The sequence below is a fragment of the Artemia sp. Qi Xiang Cuo genome, chromosome 3, assembly GCF_049724085.1.
Source record: "Artemia sp. Qi Xiang Cuo chromosome 3, ASM4972408v1, whole genome shotgun sequence".
Taxonomy (NCBI): Eukaryota; Metazoa; Arthropoda; class Branchiopoda; order Anostraca; family Artemiidae; genus Artemia; species Artemia sp. Qi Xiang Cuo.
Window position 1 is genome coordinate 78771788 of NC_142796.1, and position 26197 is coordinate 78797984.

The 26197-nt window shown below is 34.6% G+C and overlaps 1 protein-coding gene across 1 annotated transcript in view; it reads left to right on the forward strand.

Moving 5' to 3' along the window:
* Gprk1 (G protein-coupled receptor kinase 1) overlaps positions 1–26197 on the forward strand; it is a 327272-nt gene that overhangs the window by 220431 nt on the left and 80644 nt on the right. The window contains exons 9-10 of the mRNA XM_089086349.1: positions 3558–3749; positions 15713–15878. Of these exons, the coding sequence (XP_088942475.1) occupies positions 3558–3749; positions 15713–15878 (358 nt within the window). The remainder of the gene's footprint in view (positions 1–3557; positions 3750–15712; positions 15879–26197) is intronic.

Below are 26197 nucleotides of genomic sequence, written 5' to 3' on the forward strand. Positions count from 1 at the left end.
TGTTATTTGTGCCTTTCATTTATGTTATTTTAATATGTTCATGGCCGTTATTTCGCTTTAAAATACACTTCTCTCTCTATCTACCTAATTTGAAGAATATTTGTACCCAATACATTTTAGTTGCTGACCCTCTATACTTTTATCTCCCCCCTAATTTGCAAATCTATAGCCCAAATTTATTTCTAAAGTAACGAAAAAACTCGTGTGTTCTGGAATTTTATGCAGCGTAAACTTGAGTGAGTGGCGCTTAATACACAAGTACCAAAATTCGTTCCCCCTACGAAAAAAAAAAACTCAAATAAAATTCTCAAATTTGGAAAGCCTTAATTTCCATACGGGGGGGGGGGGTATTTTCCGCGGTGGGTATTTTCCACGGGGGGGGGTATTTTCCGCGGGCGGGGGTATTTTCCGGGGGGAGGGGGAAACGCCTAGAACCCATTTTGACATCTCTTGAACGTGGATGTGACTGAACCGATGTGTTTCGTTCATCATTTATGTTTTCACTGTGTTGCGCCATCATAACATTGATTAATCGATTCGAAAGTATGTTGCCACTACTTTATAATTGATTTTTTAATCCAAATTAGGAACTATTTTTTCTTTTTATAATGCAAGGCTTCTCACTAACTGTGCAGGCAGCTCGCTCTTTGGTCATGATGACATCAGTTTCAGTCTTCGTGGGAAGTCAACCATTTCCATTACAAGATGTAGCTTTTTAAGTAGAAAACTACAATACTAGGTAGGCTGAGCGATGAAGGTAAATCTTCAAGGGGGTGATGCTGTCTCTGGCCAAGAATTCATGAATTGGGCAGCTGTTCGCTGAACTCTGAAGGCACATTTCCGTGCTGCGTTCATCGGCTTTTTCGTTATTGAAATTATGCATAAAATGGCTTCCCAAAGCGGCTCCGGAACACAGACAGCATACTTCGGTTATATTCAGACTTTTGAGGAGAAATCTGACTCTATTATAATTGCAAAGTCAAACTAGAATCATTTTCATGCAAGATACATGATATACAAACTTCTTGCTCTACTGGCTTGTCTTTTGAATTTTGCATAAAACATTAATGTTAATGGCTGTTAATTAACTTAGGATGTTAATGATGAATATTGTTTTTGAATGAAATTTTGTTAACGAGTAATTTTCTTTTTATAACAAATAACTAATTTAAGAATAATGATTGCAATATAACGCTGAATTTCAATGGTTTTAAGCTATAGGCCATAAAAAAAAAAAAAAAAAAAAAAAAAACAAACATGGGACCAGCACAAGTAGAGTGAATCATATTTGCATGTTAGCAAAATTGCTAAATTTTAATTTTCTAGGGAAAATTAGTTAAATCAACTATACATAGGATCGTAAAAATAATGGTTATAGCCTGTTTATGAAGCTACCAAATGCTATTATATAACTAGAAGAAGTTGACCTAAGACAGGTAAAAAAAGGTAATAATCTCTCCTCCCCACAAAGCGATCCTTGGATCGACGAAAGTTTACTGCATCTTAGTAAAACCTGGCTTAACTTTTAAGCCATTTCAACTTTTATGACAGAGGTTTGTGTACTTAATGGCAAAGTTTATCGAATAACCTCTGATTGCTGACGGAATAAATGATGACGTATGATACTGGATTTTATAGGGGTTGACCAATGACGAAAAAGTGAAGAATATTTAGTTTTGTCCTTTTCTTTGTAGATAGCGCCACTTGAATATTTTGATAAAAGGCTTTAGTCTTTTTTGGACGTCCTGTCCGTTTGCGGTCAAGCATCATATTTAGCCCGACGGTTTCTATTATAATTACTATGGCTAGAAATGAGTACCTACTACTTTCAAGTAACGTATTTTACTTGTTATTTATGGGTCGATATATTTTCATTTTATTCATAAATGGGAAGACTGTCTTGTCTAAGAAATTATTTCTAGCTAATTTTGAAAATCTTGCATCGTTTAGACTATTGTATATGCATTAAATCTTTTCTCAACGTACCAGTGGCGTCAAATTGTAAAAATTTAAAGAGGGTGGGGCGATTTTACATTTTTTCGATAAAATACCAAAATAAAGCATTTTTCAATGAAAAAACCCCCTCCCCCTTCTCCGAAAACGTATTTTTCTAAATCTAGGGGGCCACAAAAATCTGCCCCTTCTCACAATTGATGCCACTGCATGGTACAGGTAGTCTCTTTTCTGTGGTCGTCTTCATTGCAGAAATATGCAATAGTGGACACTTTAACTTCACTTATAAACTGCAATATATTCGCTCTCTTCCTTTAAATTCTGCTTCCTTTACTAGTTTCATAGATATTATTTGTTTTTCTATTGATTTTTCTCTGTATCTCCTTTTTTTTAATTTTTTTTCTGTCTAATCCATCAACCCTATCTCTGAAATCTGTCTGAGTAAAAGACTTTTTCTGATAATTTACGGTATAAATAAGACTAAGTAAGTAATTTCACCTCTTCTTTTATTTTTTTATTTATTTTTATTTTGCCAACCTTTACCGACTTGCAAGCCCAAGAAATTTACGGGCTGCCAAGTCCAAACAACGAAATATTTTTCTAAATATTTCATTTTTATTATTATTAGAAAATATTAAGAAATTCTCAAAACGTTAACTTATTAATATATAGTCATAAAAGCATAGAATAATTGAATGCTGTTTTTTTGGTTCATAGTAAATTCAAGGTGACTCAAATATAAGGTCAAAAATCTAAATTTAACATATCAGCCAGAATTTGGTCTTCCTTGGATTTTACAAGTCATTTTCCAATTTACCTCCAGTGCGAATACTCTTTGGGTGAGGTTTTTTTAAGGTACACATTACCCTGTTTATAAGGAAACCCTGAAGCTCAGGCTCTATGTGTATGTGCCCTTTCTTTAAATGAGTTCTTGCTTATATTTTTTAGGTTTGGTCTTTTCTCTGGGGCAATTTTAATTCTTTTAACCTCGATGTATTCTCTAAACCTTGTTTTTGGTATAGGCTACCCCGTGCTTTGGTCAAATTCATAGTTCTAGTTGGGTGAAGTAACTAAAAGGATTTTCTATTTTTTTTTTTCGCTGGAAAATTAAAACCTTCTCTTAAAAAACTCGTTGAAACTCCGTGAGAAAGTTCCGGCTGTGTACCTGTAACCTGTCATTTTCAACACAAGCCTAAGCCATTTGGCAAAGTCTTATGCTAGACTCTATTGAGATTAGATTTCATTTTTAGAATAAAGATATTTTTGTGTCTAGTTGCTTTGAAGAAAAGATTGTGTTTCTAATTGTCCTCTTGTTTACTTTAATTGATCATTTAGAGCTTCATAGCTCCGAGTTTTCGTCTGGAAAAAAAGAAAGAAAAGGCCAGTGATGAAAGATGGTACTAGCATTTTTTTTTAATATTAGAAAACGTCAAGAAAGTGCTTGAATAGAAACAACCTTCGTTAAAAGTCTCTCTTTACGGAAAAGCTAATATGACAAGGCTTTCATTTATCTGAAAATGAAAGGCGAGTCTTTCCCAGAAACCTCCAATTGCTGACAAAAGAAATAAAAAGAGGAGAATGACTTGTCTCTCTCATCTTTTTAGTTAACTATGAATGACTTCTCTGTTCATCGGATAATTGGCAGAGGAGGCTTTGGAGAGGTATATGGGTGTCGGAAAGCTGATACAGGGAAAATGTATGCCATGAAGTGTTTAGACAAAAAACGCATCAAAATGAAGCAAGGAGAAATGCTGGCACTGAATGAACGATTAATGCTCCATTCTGTTAGTACTGGGGTAAGTCACCTTGTTCTTCTTTACGCTGGCATTGACATTCAGGGCAAAGAGAAATTAGAAACTTTTAAGATTTGGATCTACTTTGATTTAAAATAGGAAGATAGGGATTAGGAACTGGGCTTCTGACACTGTAGCGTCTGATCAGTTCATTATAAAAGTAGAAATTTCAATGAAAGTTAGATAGTTGATATAGTTAATCTGCAATGGTATTGAATCAAAGCTAAAATTTTTTTATATTTGATAGTTATTTGACTTTTTTTTAAAGGATAATTTTAGGTTGAAGTTCTGTACAAAGAACGTCTTGTTTAGCTTGGGAAAATCATGTCTGGTTAATTCGATGAAATCTTTAAGTTTGTAGGCCTACTGTTGACGGAATTCTGATTTTTTCCTATTCCCCAACTATTTATTGTGCCACAAAAGACAGTTAAGGAGCAGTTTAGGGTTGGCTAATATAATGAATAAATCGCCAGAAAACTAGATGACGTCTGTGACTTTCTTTTTGACGATAGTGCCAGTTCCCAACCTTGTAACTGTCACATATTCTTTGATTCAGGTCTCAAAATAAACAGAAACTAGAAGTCCTTTGCCAAGACCCCTTGAAACATTACAGCAACTGTGATCCATGGGTCACAGTTTAGGAGTAACCCGTACATATATATTTCAAGGGAATAAGTTTATATGCTCCCGTATCGCGTTTGCAAATGCATTATGATTATTGTAAATTTTTATTTGCATGATCAACATGTAATTAGAGAACTTCTGAACGTGTAAGGGTTACTTCGCATACAGCGAAATCAAGTTCTATTACTTCGCATACAGGGAAATCAAGTGTAAATGGTTACTTCGCATTCTCTGTATGTGAAGTAATCGTCAAACTCTGCTTCCGCATTGTTTTATTTTAGGGGTATTTACACCGTGTACTATGTACTGTGCTTAATGGACATCTGTGAAATAGTCCAATGTTAAAAATTTAATTTTATATTACATAGTTCTTTTTTGGATATAGAAGAGTCTTCTTACTTTTTTTTTCATGACCTATAACGTATGAAACATAACAAACATCAAAATGAACAAGTTCTAAAAAAAAAAAAAATAGAAATTCTGATTCAAAGTCAGGATTTCCGGTGTAATTTCCCAAAAATTTATGAGAGGTACGAAAATTTTTATTAAGTTATCGAAAAGATAATATAAAGTTCTAACAGATTCAAAAGTTATTTTATTTCTAAGAAGTTAATTTTCGAAGCTATGGCAGTTTGCTTAGACAAAGTGTAGGGAATTTGCAGGATCAAAACTTTAAAATAGAAAAACTCAAGTCACAGAGGAATTTTTGTATTCGAAAAACCAATGTCAGATAGGATCAGCCAGATCTTAGAAGACCAGGATCAAGAAAAATAGTTACTGCTAGGATATCAAAAATTGTGATACGTCATGACAACTTTAGAAATTATTTCTAAGGGAACGAAGCAATTTCGTTGATACCAAAGTTAATTTCATCTTGTGTACTGCTCAATTAAAATGCAGGGGGTATCAAATTAAAATTTTAGAAAACAATTAAAAATCCGAATTTGGCACTCGAGATTGCCTTTTCAATGAATTATTTAAGAAATCTAGAAGACATACGGAATTTTGTTCTCTGGTTCTCGGAGAGATAATTTAATGCTCTGCAGGATTACGATACAAAACTGTCCTGGAAAAGTTTACTTTCCCAGCTAAAATAGTTTTGTTTTGAAACCGTGTACAACATGAGAAAGAAACGGTTTTTTTTTCTGGAAAACTACTGAAAATTTCACAAACTTCAGTTGTACTTGCCTGCCCTGTTTCCCTATTCTCATGCCCAGAAAAAAAATTGAGTTTGTATCTCTTACCACTTCGGAGTTACAGGCCGCTGATCACGAAAATAAGAAGAAAAAATCAGATGAAAAACCCGCAGTGTTGCTCCGCAACACAGTGAAAAAAAATCTGTACGGATTTTAAAGTGTCTTGAGAGTTTCAATAAAACTAAACTCTAATTTGAAATCCATGCCTAAAAAGTACAAGGAAAATTCAAAATTCTTTATAGTCATTTTTTTTCTAATGAGAAAAGGCAGAAATAGGACAATAAAAGCTTTCCATTGTACTAAATTAATTATTCAAGCTTTTAAAAGAATTCCCTTTTCAATTAACCTCATCGTGTTACTATGGATACTTTTTTAGTCCTTTCTTGGAAGTAGTTTCTTTACGTTTTATTCCCTGGGACTCAGAAAGGTCCTTAATTCGCGTAATTGTAGCTTTTTTCTTTGATTTGCGTTTGATATGTATTTACGTCATCTTGAAACGCAAAACAAAATGTTTCATTATAACTAAATACATTTATCCATTTCGTATATTGACTCCTTATATTCCCCCTTGTAATATCAATTTGAAAAACTGTTTTTCCGTTTTTTTATCGTTTGAACTCAGTGTTTTAAGAACTTTGTTTTTTCATTGTTACATTGGCTAGTTACGCCAAACAAAAATGTCTGCATCAGTGAAAGCAAGCATTTCATCATCCGACAGAGCCTCCATGCTTTATGATGTTCTTTCTTTGAGAATATTAGCATGACCACTGGTATTCTTTGAGGGTTTATTGGCTTTGTTGTATGTTCTGCTGGTATTTATAACCAGAAAAATAAGTATTAAAGTAAGCAAGACCCCATCCCTAAAAGTTGCAACTCGGCGTTTGTTGATATTCAGAATAAGGTTGTACCGTTTTGGTTAGTGATTTGTTTTCCCCTTCGAAATAAGAAAAATTAAATGATAGTCACTTATCATATAGTTCAACCTTCCATCTTTTCTCATTGAATAGAAATCCAGGCTACAAGCCTGGTTGAGATTCAATTTTTTTTTTATAGGAAGTGAAAATAAAAAGCTTGTACTACACCATTTCGGTAACTAATTTGGAAGATGAGATTGTGAAAACAATAACGACAATTACCAAGTTCTATACAGCGCAGACAGTAAAAAAAAGCAAGTAATGAACCGTTTTAAGCGGAAAAGTTTTTAAATAAACACTAGGAACGGCGTTCCCAAATTTATAACTATATGTCCTTAGTTTTAATGGAAGAAGAGACTATCTTCTCACAGCAAACGGTGGTGTTTAGAGCGACCAATAATTCTGAATATGAAAGTTTCTTTATACTGACTTTTTTAGTTCCTCAATTATAATGGGTAAAAATAGTACGTAAGGGTATATTTTGAAAATAACTAATTTCCTACGGCGTTGTTTGGACCCTGAAGGTAAGACCAGAGAACTCTCCAGCTAATGTAATACAAAAAAAAAAACGAAATATAGGAAAATGGTTAGCCATGAAGCTCTAGGGAGCCTGTGCGGCTAAAATACGCAACAATAAATTCCTCCATAAAACAATCAATAGATCTAGCGAGAAAAGATCCTGCTGTTTTATCTTAGCACTATTCTCGAACCGACCCAATCGTTTAGTATGCTTACCTACTTGTAGCTGAGATACAGACGACTCATTTGAAGGCTGACGAAGTCAACTCGGAAGGGCATCAACGTTTGTCGATCATCCCGCAAACCCCCTTCACTTAGAAAATCTTTTGACTTGGCAAAAAACTAAACAAAGAGATAAAAAATTACAAACGAGACTGCGGCCAGTAGAGAAAAAAGATAGATAACAAAACCAGAATGGGTATTTCGCCTGTATGCAAACTAGGCGTCCTAAACACAAGAGAAACAAAGATAAAAAAAAAACTAAACTAAAACAAATAAAACCACCACCAATAGAAATACAATTGTCGCAACTGATCCACGTAGGAAAATGAAGCTATTAGAGTTACTTCGATAAGAACATCAAAACAACTGAGGTAAAAATATACAAATTGAAATTAAGTCAATTGTTCTGTTACGAAATTTAGTTGCTTCAGTAATAGCTAACAAGAGGATTGTTTTGCAACAAAATAATTAACTTAATTTCAATTTTCACATTTTTACCTCAGTTGCTTTGATGTTCTAATCGAAGTAACTCTAATAGCTTCTTTTTCCTTCGTGGGTCAGTTGCGACAATTGTATTTTTATTGATGGTGGTTTTATTTGTTTTTAGTTTGGTTTTTTATCTTTGTTTCTCTTGTGTTGAAGACGCCTAGTTTGGACACAGGCGAAATATCCGCGTTGTTTTAGTTTTTTTATCTGTACTGTCCGCAGTCTCGTTTGTCGTTTTTTCTCTCTTTGTTTAGTTTTTTTGTCATGGCTGGCCAGTTCGGCTTAAGATCTTCCTTTTGACTCGGGTACTAGGTTAGCATTTTAGAAGTATTTGTATTAACCTTCTTTTGAAAAAGAAAATGCTAATACAATACTGCTACCTAAATTAAGATAACGAAAGTAACTCTTCACCACCTTTCGAACTTTACTTTTTTCATCAGATAACTAATTGATGGAAAAACTTGTCGGAAAGATTCAGGTGAATAAAATTCATGCACAAGTAAAGGCATCTTTTAATTACTTCGACAATTTCAATTTCTTAGAAATCCTTTACTTCTAATTCGAAGCGCATCGTTGATATTGGTAGTGCCGCTAATGAAAAGCAAAACTCTAGCTTTGACTGTAGTAAAAAACAATTTACCTTTAACGTAGTATTTAATCCTTCTTCCCGCCCACTTTACATGGAAGGGGCGGCCTTATAAACTCGGTAGGGGGCTCAATTAATTTGAAATTGAAGTTTCTTATTGATTCCCCTCTTGTCCTCAGTTTTATAGATTATGAACAGTTATTTAATTCAGCTCATAGAAAAACTTTTGTGAAGGTCCGGTCCTTGCATTGTATACCGTAGGCTATAATTACACCAAAGCTATGTACAACATAGCTAGATAAAACTCCCCAAGACCAAGATTATACAGATTATGTGAGTGTAGATTGATGATTTCATGTGGATAGCATTACTTACCTTGGCAGTATTATTAGCAAAACTGGTGGTTGCAGTGAAGATGTAAAAAGTAGAACAACCACAGCGAAGGGTGTTTTTCCATAATTGAATAAAGTTTGGAAGAATATGAAGATAAGTCTGCTAACTCAGATTAGAGCATTAGAAGCCAAGGTTATGACAGCGGTCAAGCATCGTTCTGAAACTTGGGCGCTTTGAAAGTGCGAGGAAGATATGTTAAGTATTTTCCTGAGGAATTATCTAAGGATAGTCTTATGAGCTTGTCTGACTGACCGTGTATCAAACAATAAGCTGTATGAAAATTTTAGTTTGATCCAACCTTGTTGAGCTTTAATGAAAGAAAAGTTAAGATTCTTTGACCGTGTTTTATGGGTACATGATGACAAATTGCCAGAGATTTGGCTTTTTGAACGTCCATCTCGGACCAAAGTGAAAAGCAGGTTGTCCTGGATGGAGTGGAAAGAGTTCATAAGGAAGGGTTCAAAAGCAATTGGAACTTAGTGGGAGGGGTAAAGACTGAAGCTTTGGTCAAGTTGTTGTGCTGCAGGAGGATTGGTGCTGCAGTGAGTCTAGTAATATTAGTACTAGTTTGAAAATTACAGCCATAATTCCTTGGGCTATGAGGAACATAATGACAGTAATAATAATAAAAAGTTTGAGGTAATGGAGCCCAAAAAACTTGTTACTTTTTTTTCTGGACGGCTTGAAACTTAACACCTTTAGTCCCTGGCCAAGTGAGCCTTATTTTTACGACAAATTTTTGGTCGGAGTCACGGTCCCCCTCGAAATTGCGGCCCGAAAAGTGTCAATTTTTTTCGATTGCCTTGAAACTTTGACAGATCGTTGTCTGGCTAAGAGGACTATACAATTTTGTTTGGGAGTAGGAAGGTTCTAGGGGGCCTGAAAATGGACCAAAAACCTTGTTGTCCCTGATCAGTTTAAAAGATGGGGTTGCAGGTCACAGTGCTAAGGGGACAAGAAATAGTCTGGGGACAACGTCCTACCAAAAAAGGAAGCCTGTCAAGTGTATTTTTTTACTGGCTCAAAAGCTTTATCTTTCAGTAGTTAGGCTAAAAGGATTCCAATGCATAAAAAAAGGGCTCTGCCGAAAAAAAAACGAATGGCCTGACACCTACACAAAAAAATTTTTGGACCTTGACGACCCTAATGTACAAAATAACTTAGGTCGGGAACACAAATCCCCCAAAAATGGGACAAAAAAAATATAATTTTGATTGGTTTGACATTTACCTCCAAAATTCACAAAAGAAAAAAAAAAACACTTCATAAAAAAAGGCACACAAATGTTAGTTCACCTGAAAAATGGGCCCAAAAAAGGGCTATCAAACTTTTTTTTCTGAAGAGATTGAAATTTAAGCTTCACGTTGCTGTATCAAGTGGACCCCAATGTACAAGAAAAATTTTAGTATGGAGGCATGGTCCCTCCCCCTTCTAAATAGGGCCTAAAAAGCGCCAACAACTTTTTTCGATTGCTTTGAACCTTTCAAAGATCGCTGTTGTGCTAAGGAGACCATGCATTTTGGTTGGAAGGGAAGAGGGTGTTAGAGGGCGCAGAAATGAACCGGAGCACTTGTCGCCCCTGATCATTTTGAAAGTTAATTCTGTAAATTCATGGGTAAAGGGATAATTTATGAAAAAAAATAAAGTAAAGCGTTGAACCGATTTGGGCCAAAAAACGGCTCAAAGTTTTTTTCTGAACGCAGATTTAGAATCCAAAAGATAGGTACTTCCAGATTGGCTATAAGGTTATATAGAGTGGACCAAGAGAACCTATATGAAGATAAATATTCTCGAAAAATTATGTTGGATCGATTCGTGGCGTCAAAAAATAGGTGAAATATTTTTATGTCTCTCCTAAAGTCTATCCAGCGACACGTCGTCCGAATTTCTTGCTGGTAAAGCCTGTTTCATATTGCTCATACTTCAACCTGGAAAGACAAGAAGGCTCCTGGCCTTCTTGCGCAGTTCAACCTTACGAAAAGCTGAAATCCCCTTCCTATTATGGGGAAATCTATAAGTTTCAAGTTTTGACCTCTTACTTAAGATATTTTCCCTTTGCTTTTGTTTCTAGAGGCAGATTTTACATTTATTTGGAAATAGACAATTTCGAGGCAATCCTCAAGGAAAGGTTTTGTTGATGCTGAATGTTTAATTGAATATAGTATTTGCTTTTATGGAAGAAAAATCTTCAAAAAAAAAAAAAATATGTTAGCTCTAGAGCTTTTTCTGGAAAGTTTTATGAAAATGTGGAAGTTAATTTTAGAACTAGTTTCTGGAAACTTTCTCTGTCAACGGCTTATAAACCATTGGTGAGAAAAAAAAAGCACATGCAAACCTAAATAAACTTATAGTTGTTATTAAATTAGTGTAAAATAAGTATTGTTAGATAAGATAAGATTTATTGCAAAAAGCCTGCGGGCCATATCTACAAACAAAGCTCAAGAACAAAATGCAACTTTAGATAATATAAATCAAAAAAAGAAAAAGAAAAAAGAACAACAAAAAGACAAAAAAAGAAACACACCAAGGTTCAACATTTTAACCAAACAAACACCAATCATGATGAAACTCAAATCCTACAAATCGTAACAAGCTATCCCTTCAAACTTGCTTCTCTATGTTTAATCCCTAAACGAAGAAACTTACACAACTGTTTAATAGCACATGCATTCCTCTCAGCCATCCGCTCAATCAACCAGCATTCACTCCCAAACACTATTCCAAAACATTCATTCCGCAACTCAGATAGCTCTTTACACTCGGATACAAAACGAAATAAATTCTCATTCACACATCCACACATAGGGCAAAAATAGGGGCCAGCCGCCAAAGGCCAAAAAGGTCCAGTATTTTCTTGACCTGATTTGGCCACGAATCACGTCTACCGTCCTTCAAACTCACCAAATAAACTATTTAACAAGCTAAGATATAGGTAATCTAATATTTTTCTCCCTAAACTTTACCATTTTAACCAATCTAACACTCCTTAAAGTGAAAAGCCCCAAGACTCCTTTCAGTATCACTGAACTAAATGAACCCTCTTCAACCCTAAAATTCTCTTAAAATATCTTAGCTGAACTACTTTTAGCTTAGCTGCTTTAGCAAAACCCCACACATCAGAGCCCCAATGTAGACTAGAAGCTACTTTTGTGTGAAAAACTCTTTTCTGGATCCTCCTGCCTGCTAGCTGACCTAAATTAATTCTCAAAAGCTTATCTATTAGCCTATTACCCTTTAAATGACAATCTTATGCATGACTAGACATCTCCCTTAATGCACTATACTTAACACCCAAATAAACAAAATTTTCTTTAGTCTCTAAAATCATTCCTCCAAATGAAAACGAACCTCAGAATCAAAATCCCCCTTTCCCCTAAATACTAGTACTACTGACTTCTGGAACGCAATTTTAAACGAATTTTTTAATTATTTCGGCGTGCATAGTTTTAAGCATCTTTTGTAAATTTGATTTGCTGGGATTCCATTTTGAGGACTTCGACATGTTTCTATATATTCTTCTTTTCACAATGGAGCTTATTCATGATGAAAACAATCTATTGCATTGCTAGTGTATAGACAAACTCGATCCAGAAAAGATTTAATAAAGTTGAGAAACGAGCTGAGACTCAAAACGGGATCTTATTTGTCATACACATCAATGAGCAAGGAATACTTGGAAAGTTTGAAACTACTGGAGATGCTAAGATTCTAAACTTTTTGATAGTTGTTATATGATAACTTCGGCCAGTCTAATCTAAACGGATAATATCGTAAATAAGTTCATAGACCATATTGGCTAAACAACACAACAAATGAAAAAGTGAAAACAGGAAACTAAAAAAGCAAAGAACGAAGCAACGAAAATTTCAGTGCTTCAAAACTAGAAAGAGATACACACACAAATAAAGCCTTTTACAAAATAAATTTTCAGATGAAAGTTTGATATTACAGTCCACATTGCGTTTACCTCCTGACACCAGAAGGTCTCGACCAAAATATTTGCTTTTTAATTTTTTTTTTCCTGGCTGTAAATTACCTCGTTTTTCTCGTTGCCCTATATTCTCTTGTAATACTCATAATATCAAAACCAGCTAGGCTCGCGAAACAAAAGTTTGAGAATTTAGTGCTGGTTTACGTTCTTGTAGAGTGCCCGAAGCTTTCTCTTTTAAGAGATTAAATAAAAAAAATAAAGTTTTTTAAACTGAAAGTAAAGAGCGACATTAAAACTTAAAACGAACAGAAATTATTCCGTATATGAAAGGGGCTGTCCCCTCCTCAACGCCTCGCTCTTTACGCTAAAGTTTTTTATTGTTTAAGAAATTAAGTTGTGAGACAGAGTCAAACTTTAGCGTAAAGAGCGAGACGTTGAGGATGGGACAGCCCCTTTTATATACGGAATAATTTTTGTTCGTTTTAAGTTTTCATGTCGCTCCTTACTTTCAGTTTAAAAAACTTGTTTTTTTCATTTAATTTCTGATCGTTTTTTAGTTGATGCAGCTTTTATTTTGGCTACCCGTCACTGAATAAGTAAACAAAATTTGCATAAAAATTTTACTTTTCTTTTGCTAAATGGATGTCTTTACAAATTAACTTACGTAACTAACTTCTATATTAGTATATTTTTCTTCTGGCAAAAAATACAAAGTTGCAGATTTTTGCAGATATGAGCTTGAAACCTGTGTAATAGGGTTTTCTGATACGCTGAATCTGACGTTGTTATTTTAATTAATATTTATTCAATTGTAGGGGATGTTTGCCCCCTCTTTAAAAAATCGGGCAAAGTTTCTCAGGCTGGTAGCCCTTGATGAGTAATACTAAACTTGATAAAATTTATATATTTTTGATCAACATTATAATCACATTCTTTTGATTCATTTATTGGCATCAAAATTCCGTTTTTAAAAGTTTCGATTACTTTTGAGCCGTATCGCTTGTTTTTTTTTATTTTTTTTTATTACGTATATGTTATTAAGTATATGAGGGGGTTCTCCCCTTAGTCAGTACCACGCTCTTTACGTTAAAAGTTAAAAAAAAATTTTAATTCACAAACCCCTGAATCACAAAGGCCTTTTAATTAGAATAGATAGCTCTTTTGAAAGCACTAAAAAAAACTGTAGCGTAAAGAGCGAGGTATTGACTTGGGGGAGAACCCCCTCACATATGTTATAATTTCTGTTCGTTTTAAGTTCTAATGTTCCTTATTACTTTCAGTTGAAAAAACTTGTTTTTTTTTATTTAATTTCTGATCATTTTTTAAATAATGCTTGGAAATCCGGCGCCCCCTTCATAGAAATGTCCCTTACCCCAAAGAAAAATCCTCCACGGAAAGATTCTCCAGAGTAACCCCCTCCTCTAGCCCCCCCCTCCAGAAAAAAGAATCCTTCCTGAAAATGTCTGTATACTTCCCAATAACCAATAAATAATACTGGCAAGTCCGGCGCCCCCTTCATGGCAATTTTCCTTCCCCAATGACAACTTCCTTCATGAACATATCATCCCAAATACACCCTAACCCCCCCTTCCCTCCCACTACCAGAAAAAAAACCTCCTTAAAACTTCTGTATACTTCCCAATAACCAATACTATATGTTAACATTGGGTAAAGTTCATAACTTTTAGCCCTCCCCTGGGGACTTCGGGGGATTAAGTCATCCTAAAAGACATATTTATCATATTTTCGACCATGCTGAACAAAATGGCTATCTCAAAATTTTGATCGGGTGACTGGGAAAAAATAAGCGTGGGAGGGGGCCTAGTTGCCCTCCATTTTTTTTGGTCACTTAAAAAGGACACTAGAAATTTCAATTTCAGTTCCGACGAGCCCCCCCACGATATTCTAAGACCAATTGGTCGATACGATCAACCTTAGGAGAAAAAAAACAAACAAACAAATAACCACGTATTCGTGTTCTTTCTTCTGGCAAAAAAAGCGAAATTCCGCATTTTTGTAGATAGGAGCTTGAAACCTCTACAGTAGGGTTCTCTGATACGTGAAATATGATGGTGTGATTTTAACTAAGTTTCTATTACTTTATGGGGTCTTTTCTACATTTTTTTAAAATCAGCCAAAGTTTCTCAGGCGCGTAACTTTTGATGTGTAGGACTAAACTTGATGAAAGTTATACTTTTGAAATCAGCATTGAAATCTGATTCTTTTGATGTATCAATTGGTATCAAAAACCCGTTTTCTAGAGTTTCGGTTACCATTGAGCCGGGTCGCTCCTTACTTACAGTTCGTTTCCACGAACTGTTTGACAATTTTTTGAAGGATGATGCCCTCGAGTTCCCGGGATCCCTGCAGATGAATGTAGAAAAAGAAAAATCGTTTAGGTTTGTAAATATTTTTATGAAGGGCTGAAGAAAGGATTGTTATTTAAGTTTTTATTTAGGAGGGGGGGGGAGATATATAGTGTGTTATCATTTTGTGATGAGTTTTATTTTAATACTGTGTTAAATGGTTTTGTTTGGCTTATAATGAACTTATTACTGTAAGGACAACCATTTATTATTAGAGGGAAATTATCTAACTAAAGAGATGCAATTTGTCATACTTTTTTAGTTTATCAATGGTCGTGCCCAAAATGGAATGGTATATATGGTATTTTCAAACTTTTACAGAAACGCGAAAACTTTTACAGAAATTAAACAAAAAAGGGATTGGACTCGATGCACTCGATGCACCGCAAGAATGTCTATATTTTATAGTTTCTCATGAAGTTTCAACTCGATCCTCCAAGCAGTTTCCGAGATATTGCAAATATGCTGCATTGTTGACCTGGATAAAAAACGTGACAACGAAGACAACGAAGAAAATGGTGTATTTCACAGCCAGTGAAAAACGAAGAAAAATGCAATTACTTCGGTCGAGTCCTTCGCTCAGCCGTCCTCTGTACAAAAGAAGAATAAAAAGTGGGTAAAAGTCGATGGGACAAAATAACAAGAAAAATCTTAAACAACAGTCACTTTCTCAAGTAACGGTTAAAAGGTACCTTTTTGGAGTTTTAATTCACAAATTTTTCTTTCAAGGCGGATTGTCCATTTATCGTTTGTATGACATACGCCTTCCATACAGCGGACAAACTCTGCTTTATTTTGGATCTCATGAATGGGGGTGACCTCCATTATCACTTGTCACAACATGGCGTCTTTACTGAATTTGATATGCGATTTTATGCGGCTGAAGTTATTTTAGGTAAGAAGTAACTAATTATGATATGGTATAGGCTAGAGAGAAGGGAAGTACCTTTTCTCTTTTAAAATTACCGACCAGAGGTTAAAATACACCCTTTGTAGTTTTGTGTATATTGAAATCAGAAGTCATACGGAGAGGGCCCATTTACTCTAGTATTATCGTTTTTTCGGTATTTTTAACGATTCTTCTGTAAATTTTATAGAAAAAACACTGTTCTAAGAACTCTTAAAAAGCTGCCTTTCAGGAATTAAGCATTTATACCCGCTAAAATACCTAAGTGACTAATTATGTAATATATGTAAACAAACATTTTTTTTTGTGGCAAAATGTCCAGACCTTGCAAAAGCAGGCCTGTCAACTTGTAGAGACAGAAAATCACTGCTAATCCCCAAGAGTGTGTTTGGTGAAAATGTTGTTTGGTCGTATTTGTATTAATCTAGTTTTGGCTATTAAATGTCTTCTTTAACAAAGCCTTATTCTAAGCAGTTATTTGACTTTGTTCCTCAACATCAACGATAGTTATCGTTGATATTTAGTCATTGCAACCGCTAAGTGTCACTGTGAAAAGTTTTAAGTTGTGTTTTCATAAATACCATTGTCAATGGTTTTTTTTTTTTTATCTTCTGATACTTGGTTTATTTTCATGTTTCTTATAAAATTGTTTGTCGCAGACACATACTTTGATTTCACTTCTTAAAAAAAAAAAATGTCTATCTCGACTCAAAGGATGATTTCCTTGATATGGGTCAAAATTTTAATATTACTACTAAGAAAGGGGAGCGAACAATAAGCTCCAGTTTCTTGAGAACAAGAGATAAATATTAAAGCTTGGGAGGTTAAAATACATCCTTTGTAGTTTTGTGTAATGCTATTGTTCTGCGCCAGTCCTAAGCGCAGAAGATGAAATGACAAACCCAAAATTCCGAATAGTAATGGTTAACAATATTAACTAGAAGCGCTTTTCTGACCACACAAGGCTCGAAGAAACTAAAGCTTGACGGAAGAACCTCAGATAGTCCTCTCTGATTATAGACTATTATACTCTCATTTCAGCTGACAAACGTTAGACTCTAGCCCAAGAACAAAATAAACCCATCTGTTTTTGGCCATGTGCAAGCACTATGCGCAACTTTCTAAGATATAATGTCGTATTTATTAACCCAGCTTCAGGTCAACAGTTTCTTTAAAAAAGTGGAATGGTTAGACCCTTCATACCTTCTTGCAATCGACGAAAAACGCTAGCATAAAAGAAGATAACGCGAAATGTTGCTCCCTCGACACTTTTTGTTGTTTCTGATTCTTCAAAAATGCCCAATGTACTGCTGATTATGATAGCTTTCTGTCGCCTGTGTCTTGTCTTTTTCCCGGATTCGTACTTTAGGGGTGGTCATAGAACCTTGGGAGGGGGCTTCCTCGATCGGAGATTGAAGAATTTAGTCTCCTGTTTGAGAAGCGAAAGTCATTGAAGGGCAACCAGCCTGTCGTGCCTTTTTCTGCTATCTGGTCCCTTGTAACCCCTCGAGACATCTATAAAAATTTCCAGAGGGTAATTTTTCTCAGAATAGTCGGAAGATCCAATAAATATGCCTCCAGGAATAACATGACCGCCACAGCCTTTGGGGCTAACTCCGTCAATTATGCAAGTTTCCAATTACTTAAAAATTGTTTTTATTATGGAAAGGGTGGGGGGCATGTTTGATCTTGGATGTCCCTTTCACTCAAAACTTTCAGGGATCGTCTTCTGGGCCAAGAGGAACGGACTTTTTCTGAGAGGAAGAGGGTGTTAGGGGCCTGGAAATTGATAAACAAGCTTTTGTTGCTGACCAGTTTGAAACTTACCGGTGTAGGTCATTGAACCAAGGGAGTTTCGACGCACAAATAAATCAGTTTGGAGGCTTGAGCCCCTCCCTTTCAAAATATAACCAAAATATAGATTTTTTTTTGATTTTTTTTAGGGTATGGCCCATCCCAAATAGGCTTCCCAAGAAAGGTTCAAAAAGTTTTTCCCACATTGATTAGATACTTTCAAGATTCGTTACCAGGCCAAGGGACGAAACATTTGTTGGGAAGAAGAAGGATGCTAGGGGGCCCAGAAAGGGACGAATGAAGTATCTATCCCTGATCGGTTTGAAACTGACAGCCACAAGCCACTGGGCCTAGGTTAGATTAATATGGAAAAATGTTAGTTTGGGGGTACAGTTCCTGAAAATAGGGCCCAAAAAGACGAAAAACTCTTTGTTTCAGATCGGCTCAAAACCTATTGGCTTAAGTCCTTGGGTTAAAGGAACCCCAATTTACGAGAAAAAGAGAGAAAAAACAGTTAGCTCCCCAGAAAAAGGGCAAAGTTCTTTCTCTGAATGGGTGAAAACTTACCCTCATAAAACCGTGGACGAAGGGACAAACCCTGATGCATAAAAAATAATTTAGGTTTGGGGACGGGCCCCCAAAATTGGGACTAGAATTTTTTTCTTTGCTGATTTGACACTTATTTCTGAAAGTCCATGGTTCACGGTGATCCAAACTGGCAAAAGAAAAAAGAAAATGAGCTTGTTTGCATGCAAATGCGGCATTTTTTCTATCGGCATTAAACTTTCAAGAATTGTAACCTTGGCTGTAGGGACTGCAGATTTGGTTTAAAGGGGGAGGATGTTTTTAGGTCAGTAAATAGGGGAAAAATCTAGGTGTCCCTGATCAGTTTGAAGCTTAAAGCTACAAGTCCCCAGGGCCAAGAGTAGCCTAATGTATAAAGAAATTAGTTCGTGGACAGTCTTCCCAAAAATGGAGCCTGAAAAGAGCGAAAACTTATTTTATTAGCTCAGAACATGGCTCCTTATTTCGTTGGGCCAACAGGATCCCAATGCACAAGAAAGAATTGAAAGGAAAGGTAAAATTCCCTTTAAAAACAACCAAAAAACTTTAAACAGGGCTAAAGAGAACCTTAATGTTGATAAAAAATTTTGAATAAATTTGGTTGTATTGACTTATAGCGTCAAAAAATAAAGGCAACATTATTCTGTTTCTCTGCTATAATCTACCAACCGACACAGTATATCACATGTATTGTCTAATGTAACTTCTTGAAATATGCTTTAAATTAGTTTTGATTGGGTTTGCTTTGCGTAATATGAATTTAACAATTCTTAAAAAACGGAACTTATTCTTCACTCCGTCTCCCAAGTCTGAACTGCTAAAAGGAAGCATTTCAGTAAGTACTTGAGATATAATCCTATTCAAAGAAAGTGAACATATTTATAAGGACAAAAATTTGAAGCTAATCATGATTCGTGGCCTCCCAAAAATGAGTCTAAAATTTGTTAATTGTATCTGATAGGCTTAAAGGTTACAGAGAATGTAGACAGGGCCTGGTAGACCTTAATGGAGACAAAGTATTTTGAATTTTGTTTTTATTTACGTGTGACCCATAAAAGTGTACCAAAAATTAAATTTTTTCCTGATTTGCTTCAATTTATAAGGGATTATACAAGGATGCAAGGATCTCAATGACGACAATATCTGTTTAATTCTGCCAAAACAGGCCCATTGTTTTTTTCCTTTTTTGTATCCGATTGGCTTACAACTTACTTGGCGAAACGCACCTGAGAGGAGATATTTTCCTTGGGGGGGGGGGGGGGTTGTAACACCCCAAGATGAGCTAAACATTATTATTGTTATTGTTTTTTTTTATCTTCAATTGACATGGAACTTTCAGAGATAAGTAGACTGGGCTAAGGAGAGCTTGGTGAGTTCAAAAATGGGGTAAGGATGGATTCAGCCCCATAGAAAATAAAAAACTAAGGTGATCTTCAATCCACTTGTGTGTAATTTCCATTTTTATCCAACCTATTTTATGGTAAGAATGTTTGTAAAAATGAATGCACAAAACTGCGACTGATCAAACGTTTTGACTGAATATACAAATTTTACCGTAAATTGAAATTACAGTCCAACATTTTAGCTATTTAGCAGAAAAACTGAAGAAAACATTTCGACTATTCCTACAATCAACCAATAATAAAACTATGTCAATTAAAAAATAAAAATAAATTGATATTTAAAGGCTTTCCAAAGAAAAAGGTAAAACAAACGTGAAGAGCCATATTAAAACCTTAATTGAGGAGAAACAAATTCATATAATAGTTAAAACTTAAAACGAACAGAAATTGAAAGAAATCAGATTAAACTTAGAACGAACACAAATCAGTACAACTAAGAATAAAATTGACCCCTTTCAACCGTCTAAAGGTAGAAGACAATTTGGGCGTCCCAAAAAACAAAATGTAGTTTGAACAATGTTTCTTTTTTAATATTAATTAAGGAAACTTTTTCCAAGATGGAAGTTTTTATAGAAATGTAAAGACCTATTCTAAACCAAAGACGAGCAGATTCATACATTAAGTCATATAATAATTCATATAATAATTCAAGCTTCAGACGAATTAAAATTGCTATCAATAAATAAATTAAACACAATTACAGAACAAAAATTACAGTGAACAATCAAGTTAAACTGAAAAAGAACAGAACTAATACAAACAGGATTAGGGTTATCATTTCCTTAGCTTCTAAAAGCAAGAGTTTCTTTTGCGCTTTACTGAAAACGGTTTTCATTTTAGCAGTATGTTTTTAATTGTCACAGCATCAACAATAACACACCAAAAAAATCTCAAGGCTAATCACGGTTTAAAACAAGATTATGGCTGCCTGTCCACTTTTCTCCCCCTCAAAACCTCTAAACGGCTTGTATGTTATCTGGAATTCATCGAACACTGTTTGTATTTTTGAACAGTGAAGTTTTTATTTTTCGGAACATTGACAACAGCAATGTCTTTGGGGTTAAGGGGACAAGGAAAAGAGGCCCGGGAGGGGGCTGGTTCCCTTCCAGTAGCTTTTAATTCTTAAAAATGGTACTAGAATTTTCAATATCCAATCGAACTTCGTTGGAGAAAAAAACACAACAGCAGCACAAAAATGCAAAAAGAGGGCGACAACACAGAGGCCTGGAGAAAAAAAATACATGTTAGCAACATCACTCTTTACTTAGGTAGTGCAACTGCGCTCCCTGAGCTAACATGGAATAATCAGTAATTGTGTGGACACCCAGGAATTAGTAACATTTGAGCCTTAACAAAAAATATTTTTTATTAGTCTGAAAGTGCAGTAAATTAACAGGTTCAGGTTCAGACATTTTTATTAATACAAAAACAACTCAGTATCACAACAAGCCGCACTAAAGCAAAAAGATGCTTGAAAAAGCGACTGGTTGGATATCATGCATGCCAATTCATCTTACCAATTCAAATGAAAAAAAAGGGGATAAGAAGAATAATAATTGAAATAATGATAAATAAAAACACTCTCTCGAACCTTTAACGCTACCAAATTCCTGAAAAGAAAGGATTTTTAATACGAGTTTTAAGTTGTGGCACACTTTCAGCTTGACGAACGGAATCTGGGAACGAATTCCAAACTGACGGGCCCATGTGTCTGGTCAGATGACTCGCTCTCGTTGTGTTCCGTGGCTCAGATGCAAGACTCTCACGCATTACCACAAATAAGAGTATGGGCTACATCCCCCCTAAGCCCTCGAGAGGCCAGGGTAATATTTTCGTTTTAATGAAAACAAAATATATTTAAATTAGTCTCTTTCATTATCATAATGTTGAAAAATCAAAATTTCTCAGAATTCCAGGAATTAATATCATTATGCTTTAAAGAATCAATCTAGTTTCACTAATCTGATATGCAGTAAATTTTTATCCGTACTTAAATCTAAACTAATTGCTTCAAAAATTACCAATGTTCATTTTAAATCTTATTCACGCATCATTTTTAAAAGGCTGTTCAAAACGATAAGTTTTGACAAATATTTAATTTAACAAAACTGATTTGTCTGTCTCAAATGTAGTTATTCTAAGGAATATTTTTTTTCTTTCTTGTAATTCTGATTATCATCATGATTTTGCTTCTGTTCTTGTTGATGTTTTGACAGATAAAAAGCACATGGTTCAAAATATACATAGTATCAGTAAAGCGCTAAGGACACTCAAGCCTTGAGAAGTTTGAGAAGGTGGTAGTCCCGCTGTTATTTACGGCACCTCTTGTTTAAACTTCGATTAGTCTTGTGATATCGTTTTGTTGTTGACGCTGTGACAAATAAAAAAATAAAATAAAAAGAAACACAAAAAAAACGCTGCTCAAAATACAAGTCATTTTTAGTCGACGCTTGGAGCTTTAGAGAGTTTACGGAGGCGGTTGTCCTACTCCTTTATTGGGTAATTTCTCTTCGTTTTAAGTTTGAGTTGGTTTTTTATTTTAATTTCCGTTTGTTTTAGGATACTTTCGAAGCAGCATCTGTTATCTTTGTGTTTGGTATGATTTTTCGTTGTAATTTATGTTATTTTTAAGTTTATATTGCCCTATAACTTTATTTCCGCTTATTTTAGCTTTCAATATGGCTTTGTAGTTTTCATTAAAAACTTTTTTTGGGATACGCTTTTTTACTTGATTATCAATAAAAAGGTGATTGTAAGCTAAGTAGAGAGAAAATATCTTCCTCCATGGAGAAAATGAAGTCTTTTTTATTAGGAGCATGGAAACTTAAATCAAAGTTTGACGTATCTTTTCAGCTATAATATTACACGACAGGTCGGTTCATCTCGCTTGGGAGCAGGATTAAAAAGCTTTTTCATCTTTGAAAGCAATCAATTTATCCTCATGAGAAAATCGACAAAAGAAACTGACTTAAAATACTATATCTTTGAATAGGGTTAATTTGGAGCTCTAAAGTATATTCTACAAGAATTTTTTCTGCTTTTTCATGGTTGCTCCCCTAGGGGGACGCTGTTGAAGAGAAAGGGACAATGGCCCCTTCTATTTTGCTTTAAAAGAAGAAGAGGAAGAAAAATAAAGTGGTTGTTTTATCATCCCTGGTCGTTCAAAACATTATGTTGTTTCTCATGATTAATTGAAAATTAGTAAAGGAGTAGAACTGTGAAAGGTTGCCTGAGAAAGAGCCTCTTCTGTTTTTGCTTCTTCCTGCGCTGAGAACGATTGAGTGTTGGTTTCTCGGCGACATATGATCATTTTTTTTTTTTTTTTTTCACGAGGTTTTACTCGTTTTCCTTCATTGTCCTACTTTTGTTGGTTTGGAGATCGTATCAACGCGTTGGTCACAAAAAGTCTGGAGAGAGCTTATTGGATTTTTTTTTTTTACATTTAGTGTAAAAAAAATATTTTTTTTTTACATTTATTTTCATTTCCAAGGAACACAAGAAATATTGTTTTATCGAAGGGCTTTTTCTGCCATTCCGTATCGAAACGCAACTATTTTATCCCTATAAGGTCCTAATTATATCGTAGAAAATCAGAAATAATTCCAGTACCATTTTTTTTTATCCCGGAACAAGTCTCAAGAATCCAGGGAACTTTTGGGGAAACAAGACAAGATTTCGTTCTTAAAATTGGGGATTTATGACCCAACTGCACCACTAGCAACCCTTAAATATGTCATTTTGGAGGTTCATACTTTATGATTTATGGCTTCGATTGTGTAGTATATATCTAAAATGCCGAAGTATGTAGCTAATTAAAGTAAAATGCTTAAGTATATATCTAAATAGTACATATCTAAAATGCCATGTATCTAAATTTGCTGAAGATTCAACGCTGAATGTTCTTATATAATGTAACATAACTCCCTACACTATTTTAAACATAATAGTGGACCTAATTGTAACATAATTTGTAAGCAATTTGTAACATAATTGCCGCAACTATTTTAAACCACATATATACAGATCACTTTTTTGACGGGATAATCAAAATACATATCCTCCTGGGGTTTGAGAATCAATCCCTGAGAGGTGGGAATTTTAGGGGTCCATTTCCCTGTGGGTCATATGAGTCTATTTGAGGAAGAAATTATCCTACTAATTATTAGGTGCACAAATGTGGCTTTATTGGAAAATTGTGTTCAATTATGGCATTTAAACCAATGTCATTCCCATTTTCGGGAAAAAAGTATTTCTACAACCGCGAGTGTAATGCTTAACTCTACAAATGATTACTATGAATTTCATAAGAAGAAAAACTAATATACAGTATCGAAGTTCTTGTAAAAAAGCCTCGCGATTACCATCCACTATTGTCACTCCATCTTTTTCATAGAAAGAAGTAACTGAAATAAACTAAGACAGCGAAATGATAGATGATATTAATAATAAACTTTTTTTTTTAGATTTTGTGGGAAAATCTGAAAAATGGTTTCCATATCTCAACATTTAAGCTCAACATTTTTTATCTGATCAGACTTTGGATCCCTATTAGGTATCTGCCTCATCATTCAAATTGTTACCGGAATCTTTGTTGTGATGCATTACACAGGGAGATTTGACTTGGCCTTTTCCAGAGTTGCACATGTTGGCCGAGGCGATAACTGGCTGACTTCCCTAGATTATATTCAGTTACTTATAGTTGCATCACCTAAGTTCGACAAAGATTTTTTTGTAAGGTTTACTGGACTTAAAAAAATGAACAAAAATAAGTCGTTAAAGTCAAAGTTATTGTGAAGGAAGTAAAGAGCGAAATTGAATCTTAAAACGAACAAAAGTTATTGCTTGGCAGTTAATGCAACATTTATCTCCGAAACTAGCCCAAATAAACTGATTCGTGGTATTTTCCTATAGTTGTAAATTATAAAATTTAAGGTTTTACTGGAAACACAATACCAACACATCAAAAACAGCATGGTCTCTTTGAAGCAGAAAAGTTCTCAAGTAGCCCAGCCTGAAGAAAGTACAAGATGAATATGTAAGGCTCTCAAAATTTGAAAAACTACCGCTTTACTGAAACAGGGCTTGCATGAGTTTTTTAAAGAATTTAAATCGTACTCTAGAAGTTGTCGATATCATGGTTGGTGAGAGGCTTTTGAGAGCTTTAGAAATTATTCTTTTATTTTCTACATGCTACTTGAGGAATTTTCTAGTGTTCAAAGAACATCCTGTTTTTTGTGTGTCAGTTTTTGTGTTTTCAGTAAAATACTAGTTTTTTCAGAACTCTACAATTACAGGAAAATTGTGAAGTTTCTTGGGTTATTCTATAATCCTAACGCTATCAAGACGACTTTACTTTAGACATGCCTATAGAACCATAATCCACAAGTCGTACCAATTTTGATGGCTTCAAATCATATAAAACATCCCATAGTAATTCATGTTTCTGCTGAAATTAATTTTATAAAGTGGTTGTGTTTCCACTCTTAAAAAAATTTAAATTGCTTTACGTTTTCGGCTAAGCTCTAGTTATTGAAAATTCTACAAATGTAGAGAAATATAATGAGTCGGCTTGTTTGAAATAATTTTATCGACGTGTATTATAAAGGCATAGGCAAAAGCTGTTATTCGTTTTTTGGTTCAACTTAACTCTTCCTTCCATCATAAAAACTTTTTTTTTTTTGAAATCATCTCTGCACAGACATATCATATAATCTATTAATATGGTCATCTCTTTTCTCTAATTTTTATTGTACTAGCCGTCTTCCGAATGTGTTATTTAAAGACTCAAGTTTTTATTATAGTACTTTTATTACTGACAATAACACTTTTTATTGTCTGAATGATGCCCAATAATTCTTCTTGAAGACGGCTAGTGTCTCCTTTAAGTTCATAACTTAAAAATAAAATTCGTATTTTATTATAGCAATACAAGTTAGAAAAAAATAGTTCCGTAAAATATATTAAACTAAACTATTTCGTAATAAGACAAATAGAAATAAATGAGAGCATTCGTTCTGCCTTTTCAACTGCATGTCGTATAAATTCTGGCTATTTTTCGAAATTTCTAAATTTTGCTGCCATGATTACCAATTGCTAATAAATTACATTGCTGAATCTGAGTGATAGTTAGCACTTTTGATTCAGTGGTAATTGACAGTATTTCCACACTAAACAGTTTTTTTCTGAGCACTTAAGTTTTTGGTTACTAAGGAAAAAAACTCGATCTTTACTTTTTTAAACTACTGCTGCAAACGTGATGTAGTAAGGCGACAAAGGCGACTAAAAAATATGTTTTAAACTCTTAGCTTCTGAAAATACATACAATGTATATCATATAAAATTGCTCGGAATGTAGGGATTCTGAGAAAGATGAAATATTTCTCCCAGTTAATATACTTAGATTGATATATTTTTCTGTTGTCCACCCTTATATGATTTATTTTTGTTCGGTGGGGCCGTCTTCGGTGTTCGGTGGGGCCGTCTTCGGTGTTCGGTGGGGCCGGTGGGACGCATTTAAAGTCATTACCTGCTCTTTAAAATTTGGCG